The 27,972-nt window shown below is 38.7% G+C and overlaps 1 protein-coding gene across 3 annotated transcripts; it reads right to left on the bottom strand.

Moving 5' to 3' along the window:
• ZNF510 (zinc finger protein 510) lies at positions 1-27,808 on the bottom strand. 3 transcript variants are annotated; one of them, XM_024558355.3, is made up of 6 exons: positions 27,748-27,808; positions 24,941-25,230; positions 23,816-23,874; positions 7,642-7,768; positions 7,260-7,355; positions 1-4,613 (listed from the first exon to the last, which is right to left on the bottom strand). In XM_024558355.3, the coding sequence occupies exons 2-6, from the start codon at positions 25,008-25,010 to the stop codon at positions 2,938-2,940; spliced, it is 2,028 nt and encodes a 675-aa protein (XP_024414123.2). In that variant the 5' UTR covers positions 25,011-25,230; positions 27,748-27,808; the 3' UTR covers positions 1-2,937. The 3 variants fall into 3 exon arrangements, with proteins under 3 accessions (XP_024414123.2, XP_024414124.2, XP_045049633.2); XM_024558356.3 differs by having other exon boundaries at positions 24,930-25,230; XM_045193698.2 differs by lacking the exon at positions 27,748-27,808 and having other exon boundaries at positions 7,642-7,784; positions 24,941-25,018.
• Between the last annotated feature and the right edge of the window lie 164 nt (positions 27,809-27,972).

Below are 27,972 nucleotides of genomic sequence, written 5' to 3' on the forward strand. Positions count from 1 at the left end.
CCAAGTAGTTTCTTATTTTATTAATTATGAAGGGGGACCCAAAAACCCAGAATTTACTTATAAAACCTTGTGCATTTATTCTTACATGTTTATACTTCAGTCACCTTCAAGGTACTCTCCATTTGATTGAATACACCTATCGAGATGTTTTTTCCAGTGCTCAAAACATTTTTTGAACTCATTCATTTTGATGCCTTTTAGTGATTCTTCCATTTTTTGTTTCACCTTTTCCATGTCAGCAAAACGTTTTCTTTTGAGGACTATTTTCATCTGGGGAAACATAAAGAAGCACTCGGGACAAAATCAGGTGAAAGGAGAGTGGGGCATGGGGGTCATGCAATCTTTAGTCAAAAACTGGTGAACAGTCAGTGCAGCGGGGGCAGGTGCATTCAATGTGTTGAAAGTCTTCCAAAAACATTCACTGAAGCAGCTCATAGCCTCTCAGAACACCACCAGCTGGTACACCAATACAGATGCTTCCTAGAACACCTAGCTAGCAGCAGAAGCCTGTACTACAAGGGGCCCACCCTCCAGAAGATAATCTTTGGGTCCCCACCCCCATATAAGGTAGCCATGTTCACAAAAGGAGGATTTGCTACTAATGTAACAGAATGTAGGAAATGGTCATGAGCAGCCATATGCAGTATCTTTACAAATGGCAGCTCAGAATATGGAGATACTTAAAATCAGTAGGAAAGGGGTGAATAAAACAGTATATTGAGCATTGGCTACTAATCCAGAAGAAAAAAAATTAAGAGATTCTAATATCAAATTACATCAAATGAAGTATTGGATATAGAGAGAGATTTACTTTGTATTCAGTGTATGATGGTGGATGTTTTGCTGTCAGTATGACAGCTGACCCAGGTAGCAATGCTGGCAATTAGGGTAGTAAAGGTTTGATAAACAACTATATTCCAGTTAGTTTTGTCCCTGAACAGTCTCTTAACATGGGCATCTAGTCAAACAGCCCAGATGTTGTGCTTAGCAGCTGTAACTTTCCCCACAGTTCACAGTTCCAAAGAGGGGTGCTTTTGTCACTCTGTAGTGTTATAACTGGCATCTCAAATATGCCCAGAGCCCAGACTAAATAAAAACACACCAAGTTTTATCAAAGGGAATATCGGCTAGAGTTGAGAACACATCATGTTTTGGGTCTGCATAATGGCAGAAGTTGAATAGTATCGGCGTGATTTCAACTAGTCAAACCATCAGTGAAGCAAGGCCTACTCTGAGTGATCTCTATGAATTTAGGGCCTTACTGAGCCAGCAGGTTTGCTCCAGGCAGCAAAGTGAGAATAGATCTCCTAAGGAATAGCTACTATTTCATATACAGCTGATACTGCTGGGTCAGTATCAGCTGTATTTTTTAATACACCATGTTCATTTCACAGGAGGGTTGTTAAGTCCTTTCCACCTTGTTAGTAAGCCTAAGATGACACATCCCCAAATCAAGTCAAGGCCTCTGCAAATCAGGTATCCAATGTAAAAGGGCTCAAGAATAAGCTAATAGCTGCTTACAAAAAGGGTATCCTTGGTAGCATTGTCAGGGCATCAAGTCAAACTACCCCCTCACCCCCCAAGGGTGCCTTCTTTTGTCAGAAGTTTGAATCAACAAAATCAGTCAGACTTGAAGCCCAAAATGGTCATTAAGGGCTGTGGGACTTTAAAGGTATCTTCTTTACTGCCTGACTGGGAGAGTTTTGTGACTTATGAGAAGAAGGAGTACAACATATTAATTTCTACTGTACTTCCAGATGTACAAGTAACCACAGTATATTGCAATGGTACAATTGGCCCCATTTATTGATGAAGTTACATTCATTTCCCTTCCCTACTATAAACTGTAACCTAGCAACATTATCTAAATCTAGGTATCCCTACCTCCATGGAAACTGGTATCTAGGACCATAAAAACCTGAGTTCTTCCCCTCCCTCAAAGTTTCCAGAATACATGGGTGTATACCAAAGGCCTTGGGTTCCCTTTGGAGATAGGAAAATCTCTTTCCCCTTAAAGCAGCTGAGGTTGGGGTATATGAAAGGGCCAGGAGTATGAAGGGAGAGTGGCTTCGTGAAATTAAACAAGCCACATTTACTTTAGTTGCATGATAACTGCTCATCAATTCATCCTATTAAAAAAAAAAACTTGCAACTCTTTTGGTTCATTCAAAACCCAGTATCAGGTGGTATGATCTACTTCATTATATTGAAAGGAGGTCTTTTGTGTGAATTCTCTGATGATCTGAGGGACTGACTCCTTGACATATCAACCCTATAACAAGGTTTGTACCCTGTGGCTGATGTAAACTTAACTTACACAGTAGTGTTCTGCCCCTCTAGCAGTGGGAAGGCTAAATTATGTGCAGAAACAGACCCCAAACATATAAGAGCTCAACAGAACGCAAGCTTAAGTCTTGCTCACAAAATGTTCAACTGAAAAGATATGGAAAATAATTTTGATCCACACTTTTTTGGCTTTTGTCTTGGGGTGTGCCATGTTAAAGCATGGCACCCAAGGTTGTCCTGGAAGCCCTCTCCATTTCACCCTTACAGCAGCCTGGTAGTTTGTTGGGGAAGTCTTTTGTCAGAACTAGATGTGGCATACAATGTGAGCATCCATGTTCCATTAGCCAGTCACAAAGTCCCACTTAGATGAAACGGAGACGGTGAAATTTATATTAGCTATGTACCCAGAGGAAAAATGAAATTCTTACTAGTGAAAGGATTACCAGCCCATGTGATGTGTGGGAGTTATCTAATACGGCATGACTTAGCCTGAAAGAAATAGCAGTCTATGTAAATTCTCTGAATACTCTCTGGGTTACCTTTTGGACAAAATTCTTCCTGCATTCATATTTATACATTTTTTTTTCCTGTTTGAATTTTCTGATGTCAAATGGGTTGGTCTTTTAGCCAGAAGGATTTTTCAGTTATTTATCAATAGGGTTTTCTCCCTCTCTGAATTCTCTGGCATACATTTAGGGTTGACTTCTTACACAATTTTCCATATTCATTACATTCATAAGATTTCTCCCCACTGTGAGTTCTCTGATGTACTCTGAGGTTTGATTTCTGACCAAAAGTTTTCCCACATTTATGACATATAAAGGGTTTCTCCCCTGTATGAATTCTCTGATGATCACTAAGGATTGCCTTCCTGACAAATTTTTTCCCACATTCATTACATTTAAATGGTTTCTCCCCAGTGTGAATTCTCTGATGAACTCTGAGAGTTGATGTCCTGGCAAAAGTTTTCTCACATTCATTACATTTAAATGGTTTCTCTCCTGTGTGCGTTTTCTGATGTTGGATGAGATGGTCTTTTCGCCAGAAGGATTTTTCACATTCATTACATTGATAACTTTTCTCACCACCATGAGTTCTCTGATGTATTCTGAGGTTTGATTTCTGGCTAAAAGTTTTTCCACATTCACTACACTGAAATGATTTCTCCCCTGTGTGAATTCTATGATGGTCTCGGAGGGTTGACTTTTGAACAAAAGTTTTCCCACACTCACTACATTCATAGGGCTTCTCTCCTGTATGAATTCTCTGATGTCCCCTGAGAGTTGATTTCTGGACAAATGTTTTCCCACATTCTTTACACTTATAGGGTTTCTCGGCTGTGTGAATTCTCTGATGAGTGCTGAGATGTGACTTCTGGGAGAAAGTTTTTCCACATTCATTGCATTCAAAGGGTTTCTCTCCTGTGTGGGTTCTCTGATGTTGAATGAGATGTCCTTTTTGGCAGAAGGATTTCTCACATTCATTACATTTATAGGGTTTTACCTGAGAGTGAGTTCTCTGGCGTACTCTGTGGGCTAGTTTCCTATATTTACAATATTCAAAGGATTTATCCCCGGTTTGTGTTTTGTGATTACATACCAATGCATTCCCTTCTGTGACAATTCTCTGAGGCTCAGTGAGATGAGACCTCCTGTTGAAGTCATTCCTATTGGCATTACATTCACAGTGTTTCACAGCCATGTTAAATGTATTGTATTCCTTGACAGGTGACTTCTCAGAGAAGGATTTCCCACCCTGCTTAAGATGAGAGTGTTTCTCTCCTGTCACAGTTATTTTTTGGTCAAAGAGACTTATCGAATCACAGTTATTCCTAATTTCATCATCTTTACAGGATTTTTCTCCTGTGTGAGTACTCTCATCTGTAACACAGGCACCATCATCATAAAATTTTTCAGTTTCAGTGTATTCAAAAGCTTGCTCCAAAGTTTGGCACTTTTGATGCTCAGGAAGACTTCCCTTGTAACTGAGGACTTTCCCATTTTTGTTATATTCATAAAATTTCTCTCCTGTATGAGTTCTCTCAAAGTTACTTTTGAAAGGCAAATTTTCACAGACATCACAGAAACCTGTTTTTTTTGTCGAATGGGTTCTATTAATGATAAATTGAGAAATACTATGCAAATTCACTCCCCCTGAGTCATATTTACAGGACATTTTTGTTGAAGAAACAGGAGCTATGTACAGATTAACTGGTTTTCCCAAAACTTCCTCTTCCTCTCCAGTCAAAGGTTTATTATTGATCAATGTTGCTTGCTGAAACTGTTGGATTTTCTTCCTCTTGATCAGGTAATCATCTTTGTAATGTTCTAAAAATGGGAAACATTGAAAGCATGTTATGAATCTTCCATTTTTTATGAATGGGACTTATGAAAATATACCTTATGTTGCATTTCAGGTTTTGGTTTTCAAGATGAAATAATTTGTATGTGTATATGTATATTTACTCTCTATCAAAAATATTTATAGTGAAAAAATAAGAGGGGCAACTGGTAATAAATATGTATCTGTATTTGGATTGTGATAGATTGGATTTTCCTACCTGGATGTAAAAGGGAAAGAAAAGGAAAACAGAAATTAAGACTTTTATAGGAGTGATTATTTTAGGGAGCAGGAAAACCACATCATGGGATGAATACAACAAGGACTATAAAGTTAAGTAGAGTAATAAGAAAAATTAGAGACAATGAGCATTGAAGGGTGAGGCCCAACAGGGGAAGGGTTTGATTTGAGGAAATAAATGTCAGTATAAGTCCTATATTACCTAGGCTACACTAATAGAATACTCAATAGTCTACATACTGCCAATCTGATATCATCCTTTATTGCCATTCAATCTTTCAACATCAGATTAAATTGATAGCACTAACTGAATGAAGTTTATAGTTCATGTTTTAACCCACCTTAAAGCTGTGAGTCTGTACAGTAATAGAAAACAAGGAGGATGGAAGCAAGGGGGGCCGGATTTGGCTGGGGTAGGGGGGAATGGCTGGGGGAAAAGGCAGACAACTGTAATTGAACAATAAAATAATTATTAAATAAAAACAAAAAAACAAGTGTAAAACTGGCAAAAGGAAAATCCATTCTTGCAACTAAGTTAGATTCACTGGTACCATTGATTTATTCTCTCAAAATTGAACAATAAGTGAACTTGATCACGTACCTCATCCTAAATTTCCACATTTCAATTTTACATGCATGGTGTAGTTTTTAATATGGTATCATGGAGAGCCTTAATGCAAAGATAACACTTTAGAAAGGTCCAAACCCCGACTGGGTGGCTCAGTTGGTTGGAGTGTTGTCCTATATACCAAAAGGTTGCAGGTTCGATCTCCAGGCAGGTACATACAAGAAAGAAACTCATCAGTGTTTCTCTCTCACATTGATGTGTCTCCTCTCTCTCTCCCCACCCCCTTACTCTCTATAAAAAGCATAAAAACATACCTTCAAGTGAGAATTTTTTTTAAAAGGTCCAAATTCTTTATGCATTCTAGATGCCTGTTGGTTTCAGGATATCTGACTTGCAAATATCATCTACTTTTGAGTCATCTTTTAACTCTCCACTAAGTATGAAACATAATTTATATTTGCATCAAAGTTATATGTATTATATAACAGTATACAGGGAACAGTCATGGAGTTATAAACCATGTCAAAAATTAGAACACAAATGGCTCGGCAAAAAATCCCTATTTGACGCTTCCTGATTACGGTTTCTTCATGGTTATGAGACCATCACTCTCCTAATGTTTATGTAATAATTTCCTGTATTGTCTTTGTAGTTTTAACACCAACATATGACTTCCTAAAAATGTAACTAAGCTTTGCCTTTTTCTGACACATATATAATCATTCATGCATATTTGTATTTTTTTGGTTCCACTTAATATTTTGTTTATAACCACTGTGTAAGATTTTATGTAGCTTTATAATTCTCTCTTAGGAATACAAGTATTTCTTTATTCTATTGTTGATGAGCCCAATTTTTGACAAAAAAACCTGATATTGCCATAAATACTTTTATTCATTCTAGAAAATACAACCATGCCTTTCTGTAGGGAACACGGTTAGGAAAGGGACTGTTTGGTGACAAAGTATGTAAAACTTCAAGTCAATTTGATAACATCCTCCTAATTCCACAGCGGTTTTACCAGTTTACATTTTTAGTCAGTGAATGAGGATTTTTAATATTTCACATCCTCATCAGGACTTGGCATTACCAGGTTTGTTAATCTTACCACATATCATCCACCTCTCTTATTTCACCTAATGTGTATTTTTCACTCTATGAAAAATAATAAGGTTGAATACATTTTCAAAGATTTATGGCCATTTGAAAGTTCCTATTCAAAGTCTTTAGTCTGTTTTTCAATTGGGTATTGAAAAACATTTCCTACCTTTTCCTGTACTGACCTGCAAAAGTTCTTATATTTTCAGGATGCTTGTCCTTCTCAGGTTCCTTGTATTGAACATATGCTGCTACTCTGTGGCTTGTTTTTTGATCTTTCTACTGGTACCTTTTATGAACAAAGTTCTCAATTTTAATTTAGTCATTTATTAATCATTTCCTATTTTTTTAATCCTCACCTGAGGATATGCTTATTGATTTTAGATAGAGAAGAAGAGGAAGAGAGAAAAGAAACATTGATGTGAGAAACAATTATCAGTTGCCTCCTGTATGCGCCCATGACAATATTGCCGTAAATACTTTTTTTGGTATACAAGACGAGGCTCCAACCAACTGAGCCACTCAGCCGGGGCAATCATCTCCTTTTGATTGATGATTTCTGTGCTTTTGTGGCTTTTTTTAAAAAGTCTGTTTTTTAAAGATTATAATTATTTATTTCTAGAGAGAAGCTTAAGAAAATTCTTGAAATATGTAGGTGTTCACTGCTAAGCTGAGCTTCCGGAGTCTAGCTACCCACAGAATTCTGTCTGCCAGTGCTCAAACTTACCATGGTGACTCTGGTTTGAGAATTCTTCCTCTAAGAACCAAGGTTCTTCTCCTTGTTCCAACTTGAAAATAACCTCTGGTTTGAAAATGCAGTTTCCTATAAATAGGGAACAATGGAGTACTCAGGCTAGATGATAAGATTGTTTGTACCCAAAAAATTTAGAAAAATACAGCTTCAGGAAAAGCAACCTGAAGGTCCCTTGTTTGAATTTATCATTGGAAGTTAATAACACATTCTCCAACAGACCTTAGTTACTTTATACTCCCGAATTAAAAGCCTGAGTAACATTAAAATCTAAGTAAAGTATCCATGTGTACTAGTACATAAAGAAGAAATGCTTTCTATACAGCATTCCAAAAGTAAGCTATGTTCATATGCTCACCCACTGAGACTAGGTTGTTGTAGTTCTCCAGCATCACATCTCTGTACAGGGTCCTTTGAAGAGGACCTATTTGCTGCCACTCCTCCTGGGTAAACTCCACAGTCACGTCCTTGAATGACACTGATGCCTACAATAGTACATTTCTGTTCAATTTGAAGGGTTCAGAGTTAGGTGGCATAGAAAAATATATATGAAAAGAATTCTTATGTTTACTGTAAAGAGTTTAATAAATGAAAATAAGTATGCCTATTTTGGATCTAATTTTATACTTTGGAGTTAATTTGTAAAAGTGTTTAAACTTAATTTGTATATACTTTTGAGTTCTATGTATGTACAATCAATAAGCACATTAGTAAAGCTTTTGTTGCTTGAATTTTTTAAAGTATAAATAAATTTCCAAATATATTGGGATGTAGGGAGTAAATTTTTCCCCACACCCCAATATACAACCTTAGGTTTACACATTCTGGGCTAAGGATCAGCAATTATGACCTGTGGCCAAATCCAGCATGCGGCTTTTTAAATTAAGTCTTACTGGGGCACAGTTACAAACACCCAGTCATTTTGTATTATCTTCAGTTGCTTTTGTGCTGAAACAGCAGAGCCTGGTAGTTCCATATGAGACCTTATACCTATCAAAGGAAAATATGTACTATCTGACCCATTACAGAACAAATTTGCCAATTTCTGGACTAACCAATCCAATTAAAGGAAAGATTGACAGCATAAAAACAACAAAGAAAACACAATTTATAGAGAGGGATAGATACAGATTGAAAGTAAGAGGATGGAAAAAGATACATAAGTAATCACTGACCAAAAGAAAATTGATGTGGTTATATTAACATGAGAACAAGTAGATTTGAAGGTAAGAAAGAATACGAGAAACATAATGAATAACAATATAATGATAAAATCATCCTTTTAACAGAAGACATAACAAACATAAATTGGTATGCACTTGAAAACATAGCTTCCAAATATGGTCAATCCTTATTATTTAGAGATGTCAGAGATTCTGTATTTGCAAATTCACTTACTCACTAATATTTACTTGTAACCTCAAAATCAGTACTCGTGATTTCATGGTCATCTGCGGAATTCACAGAATGGCAGGAAATCTGAGTGCCCAGTACACGTGTTCACAGCTGAGGCTGAACAGGATCATGTTTCCGCTCTCATGCCATAAACAAGCGTCTTTTATAGTCTGCTTAGCACACTTTTTGCATTTTTATGCTTGTTCTTGTGATTTCACTTTTTAATGTTCCCAAGTGCAAAAGGTTGTGTGCTATGCCTCACGGAGAAAATAAGGGTGTTAGATAAGCTTTGTTCAAGCATTAATTATGGTGCTGTTGGCTGTTAGATCATGAATCTACAAAATCGAGTAAGGTGATTTAAACACACACACATATAAAACAAGGGTATCTACTGATTGGTTGCCCAAAATGTTGTGACCAGAGATTTGCCCTAACCCTATATTTCCTCTAAGAGCAAGGCTTAATTTAAGTACTTGCTTATTCAGTGTTCACAGTGACTTAGAACATAACTGAGAATAATGAGAATCGACTGTTTATAAATAAAAGAAGTTAACAGAAATTAGGGAGATAGATCCACAGTTATAATCAGTGGTTTTAACACAATTCTCTCAGTAACTGATGGGACGAGCAGTCTGAAAAACCCCCCACAAGGGATTTAGAACAGGGGTCAGCAGACTCTATAGCCCAGAGGTCAAATCTGACCCACTACCAGTTCTTTTATAAGTAACGTTTTATTGGAACACAGTCACATTCATTTGTTCATGTGTTATTTATGGCTGCTGTAGCACTAAAAGTGTAGAGTTTGGTAGTTCCAACAAAGCCTACTATCTGACATTTACATAAAAAGTTTGCCAATCACTGATACAGAAAATTTAAATGACATAATTAACCAACTTGACTAAATGAAATATAGGGGATAAACTAGTTGTAACATAAATTATTTTTTGTGCACTTTGCATACTAAAATACAAAAACAGTGTCTCACAAGATTAGAAAAAAATTACTTACAGTGTTGTCTGGAATTTTTGCTCAGAGACACAGAGAGCTGAAAAGAGCCATGCAGTCATGCACTTAACAATGGGGATATATTCTGAGAAATGCTTGGTTAGATGATTTCATCATCGTGTGAACATCATAGAGAGTGCGACACCTACCTAATGGTACAGCCTACTACACACCGAGGCTGTATGGAATACTAGCATCACATATGCAATTTGTCATTGACCAAAGTATTGTTATGTGGCACATGACTGCAGTAATGCTCTTAGGACAAGAAAAAAAACTGGGCAAGTTGAAAATTAAAGTCTATAAATACTAAAGAATCTACAAAAATTATTAGAGCTAACAAATTCAGCACACTCTGAGGATTCAAGATGAACACACAAAAGCCATTTGTATGCCTGCACACTAACAATGAACAATAAAAAATTTGAAGAAAACAATTGCACATATAATAAAATAGAAAATAATAAAATACTTGGGCATAAATTTAACCAAGAAGATGTGAGACATGTACATTCAACACTAAAAAACATTGCTAAAAGGAATTAAAGAAGACATTAATAAATGGAAAGACATCCATGTTCATCAGTTGGAAGATTTAATATTGTCTCAACAGTAATACATCCCAAAGTGAAACCTGTATCAAAATCCCAATGGTCTTTTTTGTAGGAATGTCAATCCTAACATTCATATGAAATCACAAGGGACTCTGAATAGCCAAAACAATCTTAAAAATAACAAAGTTTGAGGACTTCCACTTCCTGGTTTCAAAACTTAACTATAAAGCAACAGTAATCAAGACAGTGTGGTATTGGTGCAAAGACACATATATAGATCCACAGAATAGAACTGAGAGCCTAGACATGCATTTGATCACTTAATAGGAAAAGCACAGTCTTTTCACCCCGGCTAGTGTGGCTCAGTTGGTTGGGCACCATCCCACAAAGCGAAGAGCTGCCAGTTTGATCCCCAGTCAGGGCACATTCCTGGGTTGCAGGTTTGGTCCCCGGTTGGGGTACATACTAGAGACACCCAATTGATGTTTCTCTCTCACATGGGTGTTTCTCTCCCTCTTTTCTCCCTCCACTCCCCTTGCTCTAAAAATAAATAAGTAAAACTGGATAGCTACATGCAAAAGAATGAAGTTGAACTCCTACCTCTTACTATGTTAAACAATTTATCTCAAAATGAATCAAAGACCTAAACATAAGCTTAAGGTATGAAACTCTTAGAAGAAATGAGGAATAAATTTTCATGACTTTGAATTTGGCAATGCATAAAAAGCACAAGAAACCAAAGAAAAAATAAACTAGACAATCAAAATTTAAAACTGTGCATCAACGGACATTATCAAGATAGTGAAAACACAACCTACAGAATGGGAGGAAATATTCATGAGTTACATATAGAACTCCAGACTTGCAATGTCTGACTTACAATTTTTTTTACTTTATAATGATGTGAAAGTGATACATGATAAATTACATGAGCTGTTCAACACTTTATTATAAAATAGGTTTTGTGTTAGGTGGTTTTCCCCATTTTGACTAATTTAAGTTCTGGGCATGGTTAGGGTAGGCTAGGCTTTGCTATGACATTCCATAGGTTAGGTATATTAAATGCATATTTTACTTAGATTTTCAACTTAATGATAACCATCAAGGAGTATCTGTACCTAAGAAATATCTAGTAGCCAGAATATATAAAGAAGTCTTATAACTGAATAACAAAAAAACCAACCTAATTATAAAGCGGGCAAAGCACCTGAATAGACTTTTCTCCAAAGAAGATACACAAATAGCCAGTAAGCACAAGAAAAGATATTCAATGTTATTGTCAGGGAAATGCAAATGAAAACCAAAACTCCAATGAACCACAACTTCACACCCTAACATGGTCATAATTTTTTTTAAAAAAAAGGCTAAATAACAAATGGTGGAGACAATGTTTTGAACTCTAACACATTGCCAGTGGGAATGTGAAATGGTATAGTTGTTATGATGATAGTTTGGCAGTTCCTCAATAAGATAAATGTAATATTACCATATAACCCAACAATTCCAGTCCTAGATTTATTCCTCAAAGAAATGAAAAACAGGCCCTGGCTGGTGTAGCTCAGTGGATTGAGCACTGGCCTGTGAACCAAAGGGTCACCAGTTCAATTCCCAGTCAAGGGCACGTGCCTGGGTTGCAGGCCAGGTCCCCGGTTGGGGGCACACAGAGGGAACCACACATTGATGTTTCTTCCTCCCTTTCTCTAAAAATAAATAAATAAAATACTTTTTAAAAAAAGAAATGAAAAACAGGTGTTCACACCAACTCTCATGTGTATCTATCCATCTATATATCTATCTACCATCTATCAATCATCTTTTCATTGGATGTTAATAGCATCGCTACTCATAACAACCATAAAGAAGAAACAACCGTATGTCCAGCAGTTGTTGAATGGATAAACAAAATGTGGCCTATCCACATAACGAAATCTTGATCACATTATGCTAAGTGAAGAAACAATCACAAAGACCACAGACTATACAATTTCACTTGTTTGAAATGTCCAGACTAGGCAAATCTATAGAGACAAAATGTAGATTAGTGGTTGTTTAGGGCTGGTGTGGGGGTATTTTGGGATCGGGGCGGGGGGGGCGGGTGATAGTTGATGGTATGGAGTTTTTGTGATGTGATAAAGATATTCTAAAATTGACTATGGTGATTGCACAATAGTGAATATACTAAAAACCATTGACTACTTTAAATGTGTGATTTGTAAGGTATGTGATTTTTATCTCCATAAAGTTGTTTTTAAAAAGGACACCAGAAAAATAGGCATTTTCAGAGTTTTTGTGTCTATTACAGAAATTGAATTCATAATTAAAAACCAGCCACAAAGAAACTCCAAGGCCAAGCTATTTTACTGGTATATTTTTCAAACATTTAAGGAAGAAATAACAGCAATCTTAAACTTTTCCATAAGATAGAAAATGGAGAACCATTTTATGAGAGCATAATATTGATGCCAAAACCTGACGAAGACATACCCATGAAAACAAAAGTTCAGGCCAATTACCTCTCTGTTAAAGTATACTGAAAAACACTAATTGAAATACTAATAAGTTGAATCCAGAGACATATTAAAAAGATAGTACTTCATGACAAGGTGGGAAGTAGCTCAAAAATGCAACACTGAACACTGATAAATGAATCAATATAATTCACCCCTCTAACACAATAAAGGAATAAAATTCTATTATTATCTCACTAGATACAGAAAAAAACACTTGACAAATTTAATACTTATATGTGATAAAAACTCTCAGGAAACTCAAAACTGAAAAGGAAAACTTCCTTATTCCAACATAGGACATGTCCAAAAAATCTAGACTCAGTGGTGAAATTTTGAGTACTTCCCCTATCAGGTGAGGTATAAGGAAGGGATTTCTGTTATTATCACTTATATTCAACACTGCTTTGATGTACAAGAACAAGACTTAAAAAGAAATTAAAGACATAAAATTTGGAAAACAGGTAAAATTGCCTTTATTTGCAAAAGACATGACTGTGTATATTTTTTTAAAAAGAATCTATAAATAAGCTATTAAATGATTAGATATGAAATACAGGCATGCCTTGTGTTATTGTACTTCCCAGATATTGTGCTTTCTACAGACTGAAGGTAACACCTTCCACCAGCAAAAAGATTATGAGTCTCTGAAGGCTCAGATAATGGATGGCATTTTTTAGCAACAAACTGTTTTCATTAAGGTATATACATTGTTTCTTTTTGACATAATGCTACCACATACTTTATAGACTATAGTTCAGTGTAAACATAACTTTCATATGCACCGGGAAACCAAAAACTCATGTGACTCACTTTATTGTGATATTTGCTTTATTGCAGTGGTCTAGAACTGAACCTACAATATCTCTAAGTTATATCTACATTAAAAAATACATTGCACTTTAGTAAACCAACAATAAACAATTAGAAAATAAAATAAAAAACATTATTCACAATAACATCAAAATAGATCAAATATATAGGAATGAATCTAATGAAACATATGAAAGACTTCACATCTAATCTGAAAAACTACCCAGCAGGATTTTCTGTGGAAACTGACAATATTTCTATGAAAATGCAAAGCACCAAAATTAGCCAATAAATTTTTTGAGTAAAACTTTAAGGCTTTACACTACCATATTTCATGACTTACTATAATGAAACACTAAGAATGGCAGTGAAATACCAGCAAAGAGATAAATAATTCAACCCCAAAACCAAAACACAGTTTAGATACAGACACAGACACATGGGCGCTTGACGGACAACAGAATCCCTGCTGCAAATCAGTGGGCAGAGGAAGATCTTTCCAACAAACAGTACCGGAGTAACTTGATATCCATATAGAAATATGAACCTTGACACTTTATAGCATACACTAATGCAATTTCAGGCGATCAAGCTTAAATAATCAAGAATCTACTAACAATACAGGAGAATATCTATAGGATCTTGGAGTAAGGAAAGATCTTTCACCCATGACACACAAAGGACTACCATTAAAGAAACCACTGACACTGAGCTTTGAGGACTTGCACTTCCTGATTTCAAAACTTAACTAGAAAGCTAGAGCCTCAAGGCAATCTCCTTCCAGGTATATATCCACAAGAATTAAAGGCAGAGTCTCAAAGATATTTGTATACCTATGTCCACAGCAGTATTACTCACAATAGTTGAAAGGTAGAAGCAACCTACGTGTCCGTTACTAGATAAATGTATAAATAAAATGTGATACATATACATAATACAATATTATTTAGCTTTAAAAAGAAGTATATTCTGATACATACTACAACATGGAAGAACTTTGAGAACTTTATGCTAATGAAATAACCCAGAAACAAAAAGACAGTCTCTTTAATAAATGGTGTTGGGAAAATTGGACCGGTACATGCAAAAAAAAAAAAAAAAAGAACGAAAGAAAATAGACCAAAATAGACCATCAACTTACAGCACACAAGAAGAATAAACTGAAAACAGGTAAAAGATTTATTTAAATGTAAGTGACAAAACCATACAAATCCTAGAAGAAAACATAGGCAGTATGAACTGACTGGTATGGTTCAGTTGGTTGGGCATCGTCCCACAACGCGAAGGGCTGCCAGTTCAATTCTGGGTCAGGGCACATGCCTGAGTTGCAGGTTCAATCCCGGGTTGGGATGCATACAAAAGTTAACCAGTAGATGTTTCTCTCTAACAAAGATTTTCCTCTCCCTTTTTTTCTCCCACCCTTCCCTTATCTCTTAAATACGTTAAATCTTACAACAGCAAAGACAAAAATCACATGATCATATCAATAGATGCAGAAAACACATTTGATAAGATACAGCACCCATTTATGGTAAAAACACTCAGCGAAGTGGGAATAGAGGGAGCATTCCTCAACATAATAAAGGCCATATATGAGAGACCTACAGCCAACATCATACTCAATGGACAAAAACTTAGAGCTTTCCCATTAAGATCAGGAACAAGACAAGGATGCCCTCTCTCACCACTCCTATTCAACACAGTATTGGAAGTCCTAGCCACAGCAATCAGACAAGAAAAAGCAATAAAAGGCATCCAAATTGAAAAGGAGGAAATGAAACTGTCACTGTTTGCAGATGACATGATAGTGTACATGGAAAATCCTACAGACTCCACCAAAAAACTACTTGACCTAATAAATGAATTTGGCAAAACAGCTGGATACAAAGTCAATACTCAGAAATCAAAGGCATTCCTGTATACCAACAATGAAACAACAGAAACAGAAATCAGGGAAAAAATCCCATTTGATATAGCAACAAGAAAAATACAATACCTAGGAATAAACTTAACCAAGGAGGTAAAAGACCTGTACTCAGAAAACTACACAACATTGAAGACAGAAATTAAGGAAGACACAAATAAATGGCATGTACCATGCTCATGGATTGGAAGAACTAACATCATCAAAACGGCTATACTACCCAAAGCAATCTATAGATTCAGTGCAATCCCTATTAAAGTACCCATGACATATTTCACAGATATAGAACAAACATTTCAGAAATTCATATGGAACCATAAATGACCCCAAATAGCCACAGCAATTTTGAGAAAGAAGAACAAAGCAGGAGGGATCACAATCCCTGATATCAAACTGTATTACAAGGCCACTGTAATCAAAACAGCCTGGTCCTGGCAATAAAAACAGGCGCATGGACCAATGGAACAGAAGAGAGAGCCCAGAAATAAACCCAAGTCTTTATAGTCAATTAATATTGGACAAAGGAGGCAGGAGCATAAAATGGAGCAAAAACAGCCTCTTCAACAGATGGTATTGGGAGATCTGGACAGCTACGTGCAAAAAAATGAAACTCGATCACCAACTTACGCCATACACAAAAATAAACTCAAGATGGATAAAAGACTTAAATACAAGTCGTAACACCATAAAAGTCCTAGAGGAAAATATTGGCAGGAAAATTTCAGACATTCCACGCAGCAACATCCTCACAGACATGTCCCCTAAAGCAAGGGACATAAAGGAAAGAATAAACAAATGGGACCTCATCAAAATAAAAAGCTTCTGCATGGCTAAAGAAAACAGCATTAAAATAAAAAGAGAACCAACAGTATGGGAAAACATATTTGTCAATGATACCTCAGACAAGGGCTTGATCTCCAATATATATGAAGAACTCACACAACTCTACTCAGGAAGACAAAAAACCCAATTAAAAAATGGGCAAAGGACTTGAACAGACACTTCTCCAAGGAGGACATACAGAGGGCCCAGAGACATATGAAAAGATGCTCAGCATCACTAGCCATCAGAGAGATGCAAATTAAAACCACAATGAGGTACCATCTCACACCAGTCAGAGTGGCCAACATAAACAAATCCACAAACAAATGTTGGAAAGGATGCAGAGAAAAGGGAACCCTAATACACTGTTGGTGGGAATGCAGACTGGTGAGGCCACTGTGGAAAACAGTATGGAATTTCCTCAGAAAAGTAAAACTGGAACTGCCCTTTGATCTAGCAATTCCACTGCTGGGATTATACCCTAAGAGCCTTAAAATACCAATCCAAAAGAACCTGTGCACCCCAATGTTCACAGCAGCACAATTTACAATAACCAAGTACTGGAAGCAACCCAAGTGCCCATCAGCAAATGAGTGGATACAAAAACTATGGTACATTTACACAATGGAATTCTATGCAGCAGAGAGAAAGAAGGAGCTTATACCCTTTGCAACAGCATGGACGGAACTGGAGAGCATTATGCTAAGTGAAATAAGCCAGGTGGTGAGGGACAAATACCATTTGATCTCACCTTTAACTGGAACTTTATTAACAAAAGAAAAAAGCAAACAAAATATAACCAGAGACCTTGAAGTTAAGAACAATCTAACAATGGCCAGAGGGGAGTGGGGAGGGGACAGTGGAGAGAGGGGATTACAGGAACTACTATAAAGGACACATGGACAAAATCAAGGGGGAGGGTGGAGGTGGGGGAGGGAGGTGGGTTTGAATGGGGTGGGGTGGAGGGATGGGGAGAAAATGAGACAACTGTAATTGAATAACAATAAATTTTTTTTTAAATATGTTAAATCTTAAGTAAAAACATATGCTGTAAAATCTCAGGCATCTCATGTAGCAATATTTTTGCCAATATACCTCCTAAGGCAAGGGAAACAAAGGAAAAAAACTAAACAAATGGGACTACATCAAACTAAAAAGTTTCTGCATAGCAAAAGAAACCATCAACAAAATGAAAAGGAAAGCCACTGTATTGGAAAACATAGTAGCCAATGATACATCTGATAAGAGGTTAATTTTCAAAATATATACAGAACTTATATAACTCAACATTATAAAGACAAACAATCCAATTAAAAAATGGGCAAAGGACCTGAATAGACATTTCCTCAAAGAGGACATACAAATGGCCAGTAGACATATGAAAAAATGCTCAATGTCAGTAATCATCAGAGAGATGCAAATTAAAACTACAATGAGGTATCATCTCACACCTGTCAGAATGGCTACTATCAATAAATCTGCAAAAAAGTGCACATGAGGATGTGGAGAAAAGGGGACCCTAGTGCACTGTTGGTGGGAATGCACAGTGGTGTAACCACTGTGGGAAACAGTATGGAATTTCCTCAAGAAATGATAAATGGAACTGTCATTTCACCCAAAAATCCCACTTCTGGGAATATATCCTAAGAATCCTGAAACACCAATCAGAATGAATATATGCAATACTATGTTTATAGCAGCATTATTTACCATACTCAAGATGTGAAAATAGACCCTGGCTGGTGTGGCTTAGTTGATTGAGTGCCGGCCTGTGACCATTGGGTTGCTGGTTCAATTCCCAGTCAGGGAACATGCCTGGGTTGCAGACCAGATCCCCAATGGGGGCCACACGAAAGGTAACCACACACTGATGTTTCTCTCCCTCTCTTTCTCTCTCCCTTCCTCTCTGTCTAAAAATAAATAAAATCTAAAAAAAAAAAGATGTGAAAATAGTCCAAGTACCCATCAGTAGATGAGCGGAAAACAAGCTGTGGTGCATTTATACAGTAGAATACTAGATAGCTATACAAAAGAAAGAACTATTACCCTTTGTAACAGCATGGATGAACCTGGAGATTATCATGCTAAGTGAAATAAGTCAGTCAGAGAAAGACAAGTACCATGTGATCTCGCTCATGTGGAAAGTAATGAACAAAATAAACTGGCGAACAAAATAAAAGCAGAAACATGGATATTTAGAAAAGACTGACAGATTTCAGAGTGGAGGGGGGCGGGGGTCTAGAAGAGATTAGCCAAAGAACTTATATGCATATATGCATTGTTGGGAACTGCCCTGCCTGGTTTCACAGACTATAACCCCCCCATGGCTAAGGCTGCGTGAGAGACCTTGAGACCCTAAGCCACTAAGGAGACAAAGCTTATCTCCCTGCCAGGAGTACCGCCCCTGCCCACTTTACTTCACCCGTCCTGGCCCCCGGTTGACCATTTGGTTACCCAATGACATGTAAGATTCCTCAAGGATGGGACCACCTAAGACAGGCACAGTCACGAGGGGGCCCTCAGGGAAGGACTTGGGGGGCTATGGAGAAAGGGGGTGATGGATCCTCACTCCTCGGCTTTGACATGGCCTGAGTTCTCATTCTGTCTGCAATAGGTCTCCTAATCTCTTGGCTGCCTTACTTCCCCTGCTTGACCTAAGCCTGAAACAATGTAGCAGGTGGGTGCAGCCCTGTGCTGGAAAGAGCTGGTTCCCCGGGGAGATCAGGCCTAAGAAAGAATTCATAAAATCCTGTAAAACCTGCTTTGCCAATACCCTCAATTTAAATGATAAGGGTCCAAGCATGAAATGAGTTTGTTTCCCCAAAGTTTTATGGTCCTTTAGCTATCTGACCCTGACTCAAAATAAGCCCTCAGAGTCCTTTGAATATTATCTATTGTTTGATCAATACTGCCTGATAATGATTGATGAGCTTTCCATATGCAACCTATATTCCTATGCAAATTAAGCCAATAAAAGTCTGTTAAGGCAAGGGTCGGGGCGCTCTCTCCTTGAGAGAGTGGCCATGCCGTCCCTTTTCTTCCACAGGGCTCAGTAGTCCGTGTGAATTTGTCTTGTCTCAGCCACAACGCCATGGACACTGCTTGCCGGTGACCGGTCAATGCATAGCCCATGGACACACATGACACTGTGGTGAAAGCCAGGAGGGTAGTGGGGACTGGGTGGAGGGGGACAAAGTGGAGGAAAGGTGGGAACATCTGTAATACTGTCAACTAAAAAAACAAACACTACATGATTCCACTTATATGAGTAGTAAAATTCATAGACAGAAAGTAGAATGATGTTTGTCAGGGGCTGAAGGGAGATAGGAATGGGAAGTCGCTATTTAATGGGTCTAGGTCTTCAGTTTTGCAAGATGAAACAGTTCTGGAGATGGTGCACGACAACATGAATGTACTTAACAATACTGACTATACACTTAAAACATGGCTAAGATGGTAAATTTTGTATTATAAAATGGGGAAAAAAAAGAAAAAGAAAGTAAAGAGCCGGGTGTCTTAGCTACATGCACTGCCATAACCAAATACCAGACTGGGTGGCTTAACCAACAGATTTATTTCCTCACAGTTCTAGAGGCTGAAAGTCCACGATCAGGGTATCAGAACAGTGCATTCCAGTGAGGCCCTCTTCCTGGCTTACAGATGGCCACCTTCTCACTGTGTCCATACATGGCCTTTGCCTCAGTGCCTTAAGACCTCATTTAACCTTAATTACCTCCTAAAAGCTCTGCCTCCAAATACAGTCACATTAGGGGTTATGGCTTCAGCATATGAATTTGGGGGGCCAGGGTGTGACACAATTCAGTCTACAGCACCCAGTGAACACAATGGGGATTGATCCTAAAGGTCAATTTGGAGAAGACAATGAGAATTTAATAGGAAGCAGAGTTGGGAACAGTAGAATGTGTTTAAGAAGCCAAATGAAGTTAAGTTTTGCTTTATAATAACTTACATACTGAATTTTTGTAATGTCCTAGTTCTCACTAGATTGTGAATGCTATTAAGAAAAAAAAGTATCTGTGTTGTTTAAGCTGTAACTAATAGCACATGTCCCTGAGACATCTTAGCTGATCAATAAATAAATGTCAAAAAAGTGAGAGCAGCAATAAAGTAAAAAGAAGTAATGGGGAGGGGTAATGCCTCCAAAGCCTGAATTGCTCATCTTGAGAAATAAGGAATTTTATTGTATAGGGGTGAAGAGCCACCGAGGTGATTTACACACAGGGAAGACATTACTTCATGAGTATTTAGATCAGGGGTGTCAAAACCCATTTTCACCGGGGGCCACATCAGCCTCGCGGTTGCCTTCAAAGGGCCTAATGTAATTTCAACTCCCTAACAGTAAAGGAGTAGTTACATTCATACATTCCTAAAATTACATTCGGCCCTTTGAAGGCAACCACGAGGCTGATGTGGCCCCTGGTGAAAATGAGTTTGACACCCCTGCTTTAGATGAACAACCCATGCGAAACATGTATTTGAGGATTTGAAGAAAGAGGTGGGCAGATTAGTAAAGAAGCTACTCAGCAGTTCAGTAGAGATACCGTAGGTAGCAGTAGGAGGGATAAATTAGAGAAATGCATTTAAAATACATTAGGTTGCGACTTATGTTTTAAGTCTTATCCATCTTGAGTTTATTGTTGTGTATGGTGCAAGTTGGTGGTTAAGTTTCATTGTTTTGCATGTAGCTGTCCGGATATCCCAACACCATTTGTTGCAGAGACTATTTTTACTCCATTTTATGCTTCTGTCCCCATTGTTGAATATTAAATGACCATAGAGACTTGGGTTTATTTCTGGGCTCTCTCTTCTGTTCCATTGGTCCATGTGCCTGTTTTTATTGCCAGTACCAGGCTGTTTTGATTACAGTGGCCTTGTAATACAGTTTGATATCAGGTATTGTGATCCCTCTTGCTTTGTTCTTCTTTCTCAAAATTGCTGTGGCTATTTGGGGTCATTTATGGTTCCATATGAATTTCTGAAATGTTTGTTCTATATCTGTGAAATATGTCATGGGTACTCTAATAGGGATTGCACTGAATCTATAAATCGCTTTGGGTAGTATGGCCGTTTTGATGATGTTAATTCTTCCAATCCATGAGCATGGTACATGCTTCCATTTGTTTGTGTCTTCCTTAATTTCTGTCTTCAATGTTGTGTAGTTTTCTGAGTACAGGTCTTTTACCTCCTTGGTTAGGTTTATTCCTAGGTACATTATTTTTCTTGTTGCTATATCAAATGGGATGTTTTTCCTGATTTCTGTTTCTGATATTTCATTGTTGGTGTATTTCTGAAGACTGACTTTACATCTTCACTGTTTTACCTTTGATTTCTGAATATTGACTTTGTATCCTGCTGTTTTGCCAAACTGACTTATTAGGTCAAGTAGTTTTCTGGTGGAGTCTACAGCGTTTTCTATGAGCCCTATCATGTCACCTGCAAACAGTGACAGGCTAGAACTTCCAATACTATGTTGAATATAAGTGCTGAAATGAATGGATTAAAAAACTATGGTACATTTACACAATGGAATGCTATGCAACAGAAAGAAAGAAGGAGCTCCTGTGTTCCACCCTTCGCAACAGCATGGATGGATCTAGAAAGCATTATGCTAAGTGAAACAAGCCAGGCAGTGAAAGACAAATACCATACGATTGTACCCATAAGTGGAACCTAATCAACAAAACAAGCAAGCAAAATATAACCAGAGACATTGAAATAAAGAACTGACAGAAACCAGCGGAGAGCAGGGAGAGGGACAGTGGAGGAAAATAAGGGAAGGGACTTCAAGGAACATGTATAAAGGACACATGGACAAAGCCAAATGGAGTAGGACTGAGGGTGGGAGGTGGAGATGGGTGGGGTGGGAGGAGGAGGCGGAAATATGGAGACGACTGTATTTGAACAACAATTAAATAAAAGAAGTACATACTCAGAAACATCTAGTTAAATAAAATGCCAATATGGCATCTTAAAGAATAAATAAAATAAAAAGACATTAAGTTGAACAATATAAAATTGCTACTATCTTTGACCCAAACACAAAAAGTAGGAAAACATGATTATGAACTAGATAGAGCAGGAGTAGTGAGAGCAAGGAGAGCCAAGGATGGATGCACCCCACTTTTGTGGCTTGGGTGTCTGGATGAATAGAGTTTATCAAGGAATAGGGAACGGTAAGGAGGGTTAGTCTAGGAAGGGCTGTAAACGTTGGCTTTTCCTTGAACCCACTGAGCTGCAGACATCTACAAAGAGGTGTGGAGTCAACTATGTCCAATATGGTAGCCTCTAGCTACATGTGACTATTTAAAACTTAAAATTTCCGTCCCTCAGTCAAACAAGCCACATTCCAAGTGTTCAACAGGCACGTGTGGCCAGTGGCCACCACCTTGGACAGTGTAGATAGGGCTGATTTCCATCATCACAAGTGCTACTGGTCTGGATAGGCTGCAGAGCCACATGTGGGAGAACCAGCAAATACGTCATTTTTAAAACCAGACAGAGGCTTGAATGACTCAGGAAGACTATTTAGAAGAACAATGAGAAGGAATAGAAACTTGTGGCTGAGACATGTGAAAGGGCAAGAGAAGGACAATGATTCCATGAAAGACATGAGAGTTCTTCCAGGGGGAGGGAGGGGGGGCAGAGTTGTCAGGCACTGAACGCAGGTGTGGTGAGGTGAGGAGTAGGCAGGACCCACTGGATTCAGCTGTAATTAGGTCGCTGGTGAGTGCAGGTCACAGGTGTATGAGGAGAGAGATCAAAGCCTCATGCAGCAGACTGAACTGTGAATGGGAAGTGTGATGACATTTGCCAGAGAACAGAACTTTAAATTGTCTGCTAAACAACTTGCTTATGACAGGTACTTGAGAGAAATATTTATGGAGAGGTATTTTAAGGACATGAATGTAAAGGTCATTCATACTGACCTCTAGTTAGTCTAACTATTATTCCTGAATTCAACAGGATGATCAGGAAAATATCTATCTCAACTTCAAATTCTGTTTTAGTGACCTGAACAACAGTACAACAAAAGCCCTGCTTTGGCGATATGTCCTCCACTTCCACTGAGAAGAAGTGCAAACAGCATCCTACATTTATTTCAGGGTCGTTCTTATTAGAAAGATTTATACTATCATGCAAACGAAGACCAACAAAGACATTTCTTCCTGACTTTGATGATTTTAGATTCCACGAGGAATGTTTGGTTCAAGCTTGTCATCCATACGAACCTTTAAACTAATATTATCTGTCTGACTCTGACTTGCCTGATTAGAAAAGTTAGGAAGAAATTTACAGCTGCACTTCGGAAAATCTGTAAAATCAGAAGACCTGCATCTATCTACATGGCAACTCTGCTGTAATACTCATCTACTTTTCTGTGTCTTCCTTGAAAGATGTGATACATTTCTGTTTCTATTTTTCCACGTCAGTGTATGGTTCCTTAACCACCGATAAAATCCATTATACAGAAAGTGTTAAGGAATAACTCACCTGAGGTATGTTCATTTTCTGCTGCTCTTGGGAGAGTGTAGAGAACTGTGAAGGATAACCTGGGGGTAAGGAGAAAGGAACGGAGTTATGAAAGGTCTGGTAAGCCTCTGCATTTACTTGCTTAAAAATCTCATCACATGAGCTAGGGAAAAGGCCTACCCTATGGAAAAATGTTCCACTGACCCTTGGTGGGGGGGCACCACACAGAGAGAGCACTTCCTGAATATGGACACCTCTGATATGATCACGTGGATGTAACCTTGCTCATTTTCATTGGGGGACTGGAAATCATTTCCCTACTGATTAAGGAAAAAGTGTGTCCCCTCTGACTAGTTAACAAAAAATCAAAACAGAGAATTAATATTATTGCTATTATATTTAATATTATCAATTATATTTAATGTTATTATTATTTACACCTTGAGTTAGAAAATCGACAGCAAGCTGAAAAGAATGGTAAGATGCTTCCTGATTAAGAATTTTAAAATCTCTTTGCTCTAGTTTGTTTCAATTTCTCAAAAAGGCTTTTAAGTTTCCCTTTCTGTTTTCCCCCTGATGGCTAAAATTCCTAAGTCAAATTTACTTTTTTCTTTGAAAAATTTTATTGAATTTACTGGTGTGACATCAGTTAATAAAATTATATAGGTTCCATTTGTACAATTATATCATCTGTATATTGTATGTTCACCATCTCAAGTGAAGTCTCTTTCTGTCACTCTTTACTCCCCCCTTTACCCTTTTCTACCACCCCCACCTCCCAAAAGTCTTATCAAAAATATTTTTGTTGAGACACTTTTAGTGACTTAGCTGTGACAGAATGAATAGCACCATGCTGGCTGACGAGGGGACATACATCTCAGGTTCAATATTTTTAAGCTTTCAAGAATTGGAAATAGAAATCCCTTCCTATACCATCATTTTGTGATTCTATTATGTTCAGGATAAAGGAAACTGCAGCGTATCTTTAGATGCCGCACGTGATGGACATGATACGAGAATGGCTCAGAATCTGGAAAGAAGGAAGAAGAAAATGGAGAGCTATTTAAGAAGACAATTTCCTTGGCCCTGGCTGTGGCTTTCCCTGTGCAGCTTGACAGTCGGCCATCCCTCTCACCCCCAGCTTACGGCCTTCTGCAAGCTGGTCTGCAGTTCCCACTGTCACACAGATGGCGATGGCTTCTGGATGTGGCGACATCACCAAGTCTGGCTCTCTCTGGACAAGGTGACTAAGAACTGCTTCTGGGGGAGCAAATCAGGACCCGCTTCCTTCTGGGTTCTCCTGCATCGGGTCTGAAGCTCTGTTGAGGGCAGCTCCTGTCAGATGGGCTGGTCTTCCAGGTGGGACTCCTGTCCCCAGGGTTCCCTCCTTCTTGTCACACAAAGCCACTTTGTTCCAGAGACAATGAGACTTAGGCCTAGGAAACAAATTCATTTTAGTTGAAACTTTCATCAAGAGCAGTGTTTCTCAATTTCAGCACTGTTGACATTTTGGGCTAGATAATTCTTTATCACGGGGGCTGTCCTGTGCATTGTAGGACATCCAGCAGCATTTCTGGTCCCTACCCACCAGGTGCTAGTGGCAATCCTCCCAGGTGTGACAACCAAAAACATCTCTAGACATTTCCAAAAATCGTCTGGGGAGCAAAATCACCCTAGTTGGGACCATTCGTGTATATGATAAAGTTAACCTGATTCTATGGTAATTCATTAGAACTGTTCTATCCATTATTGTAGCCACTAGGCACATCCTACTACTGAGCACCTGAAATGTGGCTACTGCCACATGTTGAAATAACAACATTTTGTATATATTAAGATAAACACGGTACAGTAAGTCCTCGCTCAACATCATTGGCAGGTTCTTGGAAATTGTGGCTTTAAGTGAAATGGTGTATAACAAACAATTTTACTACAGCTAATGGATATAAATAACAGTTCAGTTCCTATGGCATATTTCTGGTCATAAAAACATCACTAAACTTCTAAATAAAGACCCCAAACACTTCCAATACTAAATATTGAAATAAATGTGAGCTATACATGTTTAAGAAAGATTAATGGAAACAAGATAATGATTTTCTCATTCGCTTATTCAAGTTTAGGGTGTCCAAAGCCTCCCCAGCAGCTCAGGGTGCAAGGCACAGCCCCATCCTGTACAGGACACCCTTCCATTGCAGGGCACATTCACACCCACCCACACTCACTCAGATTGGAGCAATGCAGACATGTCATTTAACTTAACCGTACACATCTTTGGGATGTGGGAGGACACTGCAGTCCCTAGAGAAAACCCACGCATAATGAGGAGACGTTCAAACTCCACAAAGACAGTGGCCCAGCCGGGAACTGAATCTTTTTCACCCTCATCAATGTTATTAGAAAACACTGTTGAATGAAATGTTGTTCAGGGATCTGCTGCTATATATGCATAAAATTAATTTCACATGTTTCTTTTTACTTTTAATGTAGCCACTAGAACATTTAAAATTATATATGAGGCTTACCTTACCCTTCTATTGGACAACACTGCACAAGACTATCAGGCTGTGCCTTCTGAAGACAGACACAGCCTGGACAGTGAAGGAGGTGCCACTTGGAGACAGGCCAGAAATCCCAGAATATATACAGTTGTTGGAGAGTGAGACACGGTTCGCATTGACTTTACAGTTCTGGGGATCAGGCACAAGTCACTGCTAGTTCTGTGAAAGCTGCAACACTGGGTTTTAGGTAGGTAGGGTTTAGGAATAGGCTGAATTTGGGAGTAAACGGTACCTGTATTTGCATCCCAGCTTCCTCACCTCTGTGACCTTGACTCTGTACTTTTTATTTCTCCAAGCCCATTTTCCTATTTTTAATGATGTGCTTATACCTTTTAATAGGGTGGTTGTGAGAATTAAATGAAATACTAAATGAAAAAAAACAGTTGTCTTTCAAATATGATGAGAGCCAACATGTAACGCTGACTTATTAGCTAGTCCTCATTAGTGCTCATTAACTAGCACTTGGTTAAGTAAATGCTTTACAGTTATGACTTTTCTCACTCTAGACAATGCCACAAAGCAGTTTTTACTAACATTTCCCCCCCCCTTTTTTTAAACAAATGACAAACCTGACACATACCCAAGTGACAAAGGTGAAACTCACCTGATCTTTCTGGTTCCTTTTTTTTTAAATTAATTTTTATTGTTATTCAATTACAGTTGTATGCCTTTCTCCCCATCCCTCCACCCCACCCCAGCTGAACCCACCTCCCTCCCCCACCTCCACCCTCCCCCTTGATTTTGTCCATGTGTCCTTTATAGTTGTTCCTGTAATCCCTTCTCCTCACTCTCCCCTCCCCACTCCCCCCCCCCCCCCCGGCTATTGTTAGATTGTTCTTAACCTCAATGTTTCTGGTTATATTTTGTTTGCTTTTTTCTTCTGTTGATTATGTTCCAGTTAGAGGTGAGATCATATGGTATTTGTTCCTCACCGTCTGGCTTATTTCACTTAGCATAATGCTCTCCAGTTCCATCCATGCTGTTATCTTTCTGGTTCCTAAACTTGGAATCTCACTGCAGACCGAAGGCCAGGCCGGGGCAAGCTTTGGGTCAGGTTCACGGTAGGTCAAAATGCATTCCCTCCGGCCACCCCCACGGGATTTCTCCCCAGGGCCCGCAGCACTCAGCTGCCACACCCCACCCGCCTGGAGCACCTCTAGACCAGGGCTGAGCCACACCTGGGACCACAGAGACTGCGGGGCTGGGGGGTCGGGGACCGCCCCCACCCGCCTTTCCCAGGTCTGCGCCCAGGCCCCGGCCGGCAGAGGCGGTAGCAGCCCCGCTTTCGGGGTTAGATCCCGGAACTTCCTGTTTTCTCTTCCAAGGCACAAGCCCTCACCCCAGTGCTGGGCCCCCCGCCGAGCGAAGGCGCGCCCCCACCAAAGAGCTCACCTGCTGTCGGAGCCCTGGGCGCTAGCGAGGCAGAGGGAGCGGCACAAGCAAGCTGGAGCTGGCTGCACATGCGCAGAGAGAAGCACTGGCTCTCCATTCCCAGAATGTACGCGATAACCCACTCTGTTCAAGACTTCATTCCCCGTGAAGACTGCGACCTCTCGTAAATTGTGTGTGTAGAATTGGGGAGTAATGTGATATTAACAGTCTACTTATAACTAGAGA

The sequence above is a fragment of the Desmodus rotundus genome, chromosome 1, assembly GCF_022682495.2.
Source record: "Desmodus rotundus isolate HL8 chromosome 1, HLdesRot8A.1, whole genome shotgun sequence".
NCBI lineage: Eukaryota > Metazoa > Chordata > Mammalia > Chiroptera > Phyllostomidae > Desmodus > Desmodus rotundus.

Coding starts and splice junctions, on each gene's coding strand:
- ZNF510 (XM_024558355.3), bottom strand. CDS start 25,010: ATGTCGCCACATCCAGAAGCCATCGCCATCTGTGTGACAGTGGGAACT. Junction 23,875..24,940: donor AGACCAGCTTGCAGAAGGCC/GTAAGCTGGGGG, acceptor CCTTACCCCCAG/GTTATCCTTCACAGTTCTCT. Junction 7,769..23,815: donor AGAAAATGAACATACCTCAG/GTGAGTTATTCC, acceptor GTACTATTGTAG/GCATCAGTGTCATTCAAGGA.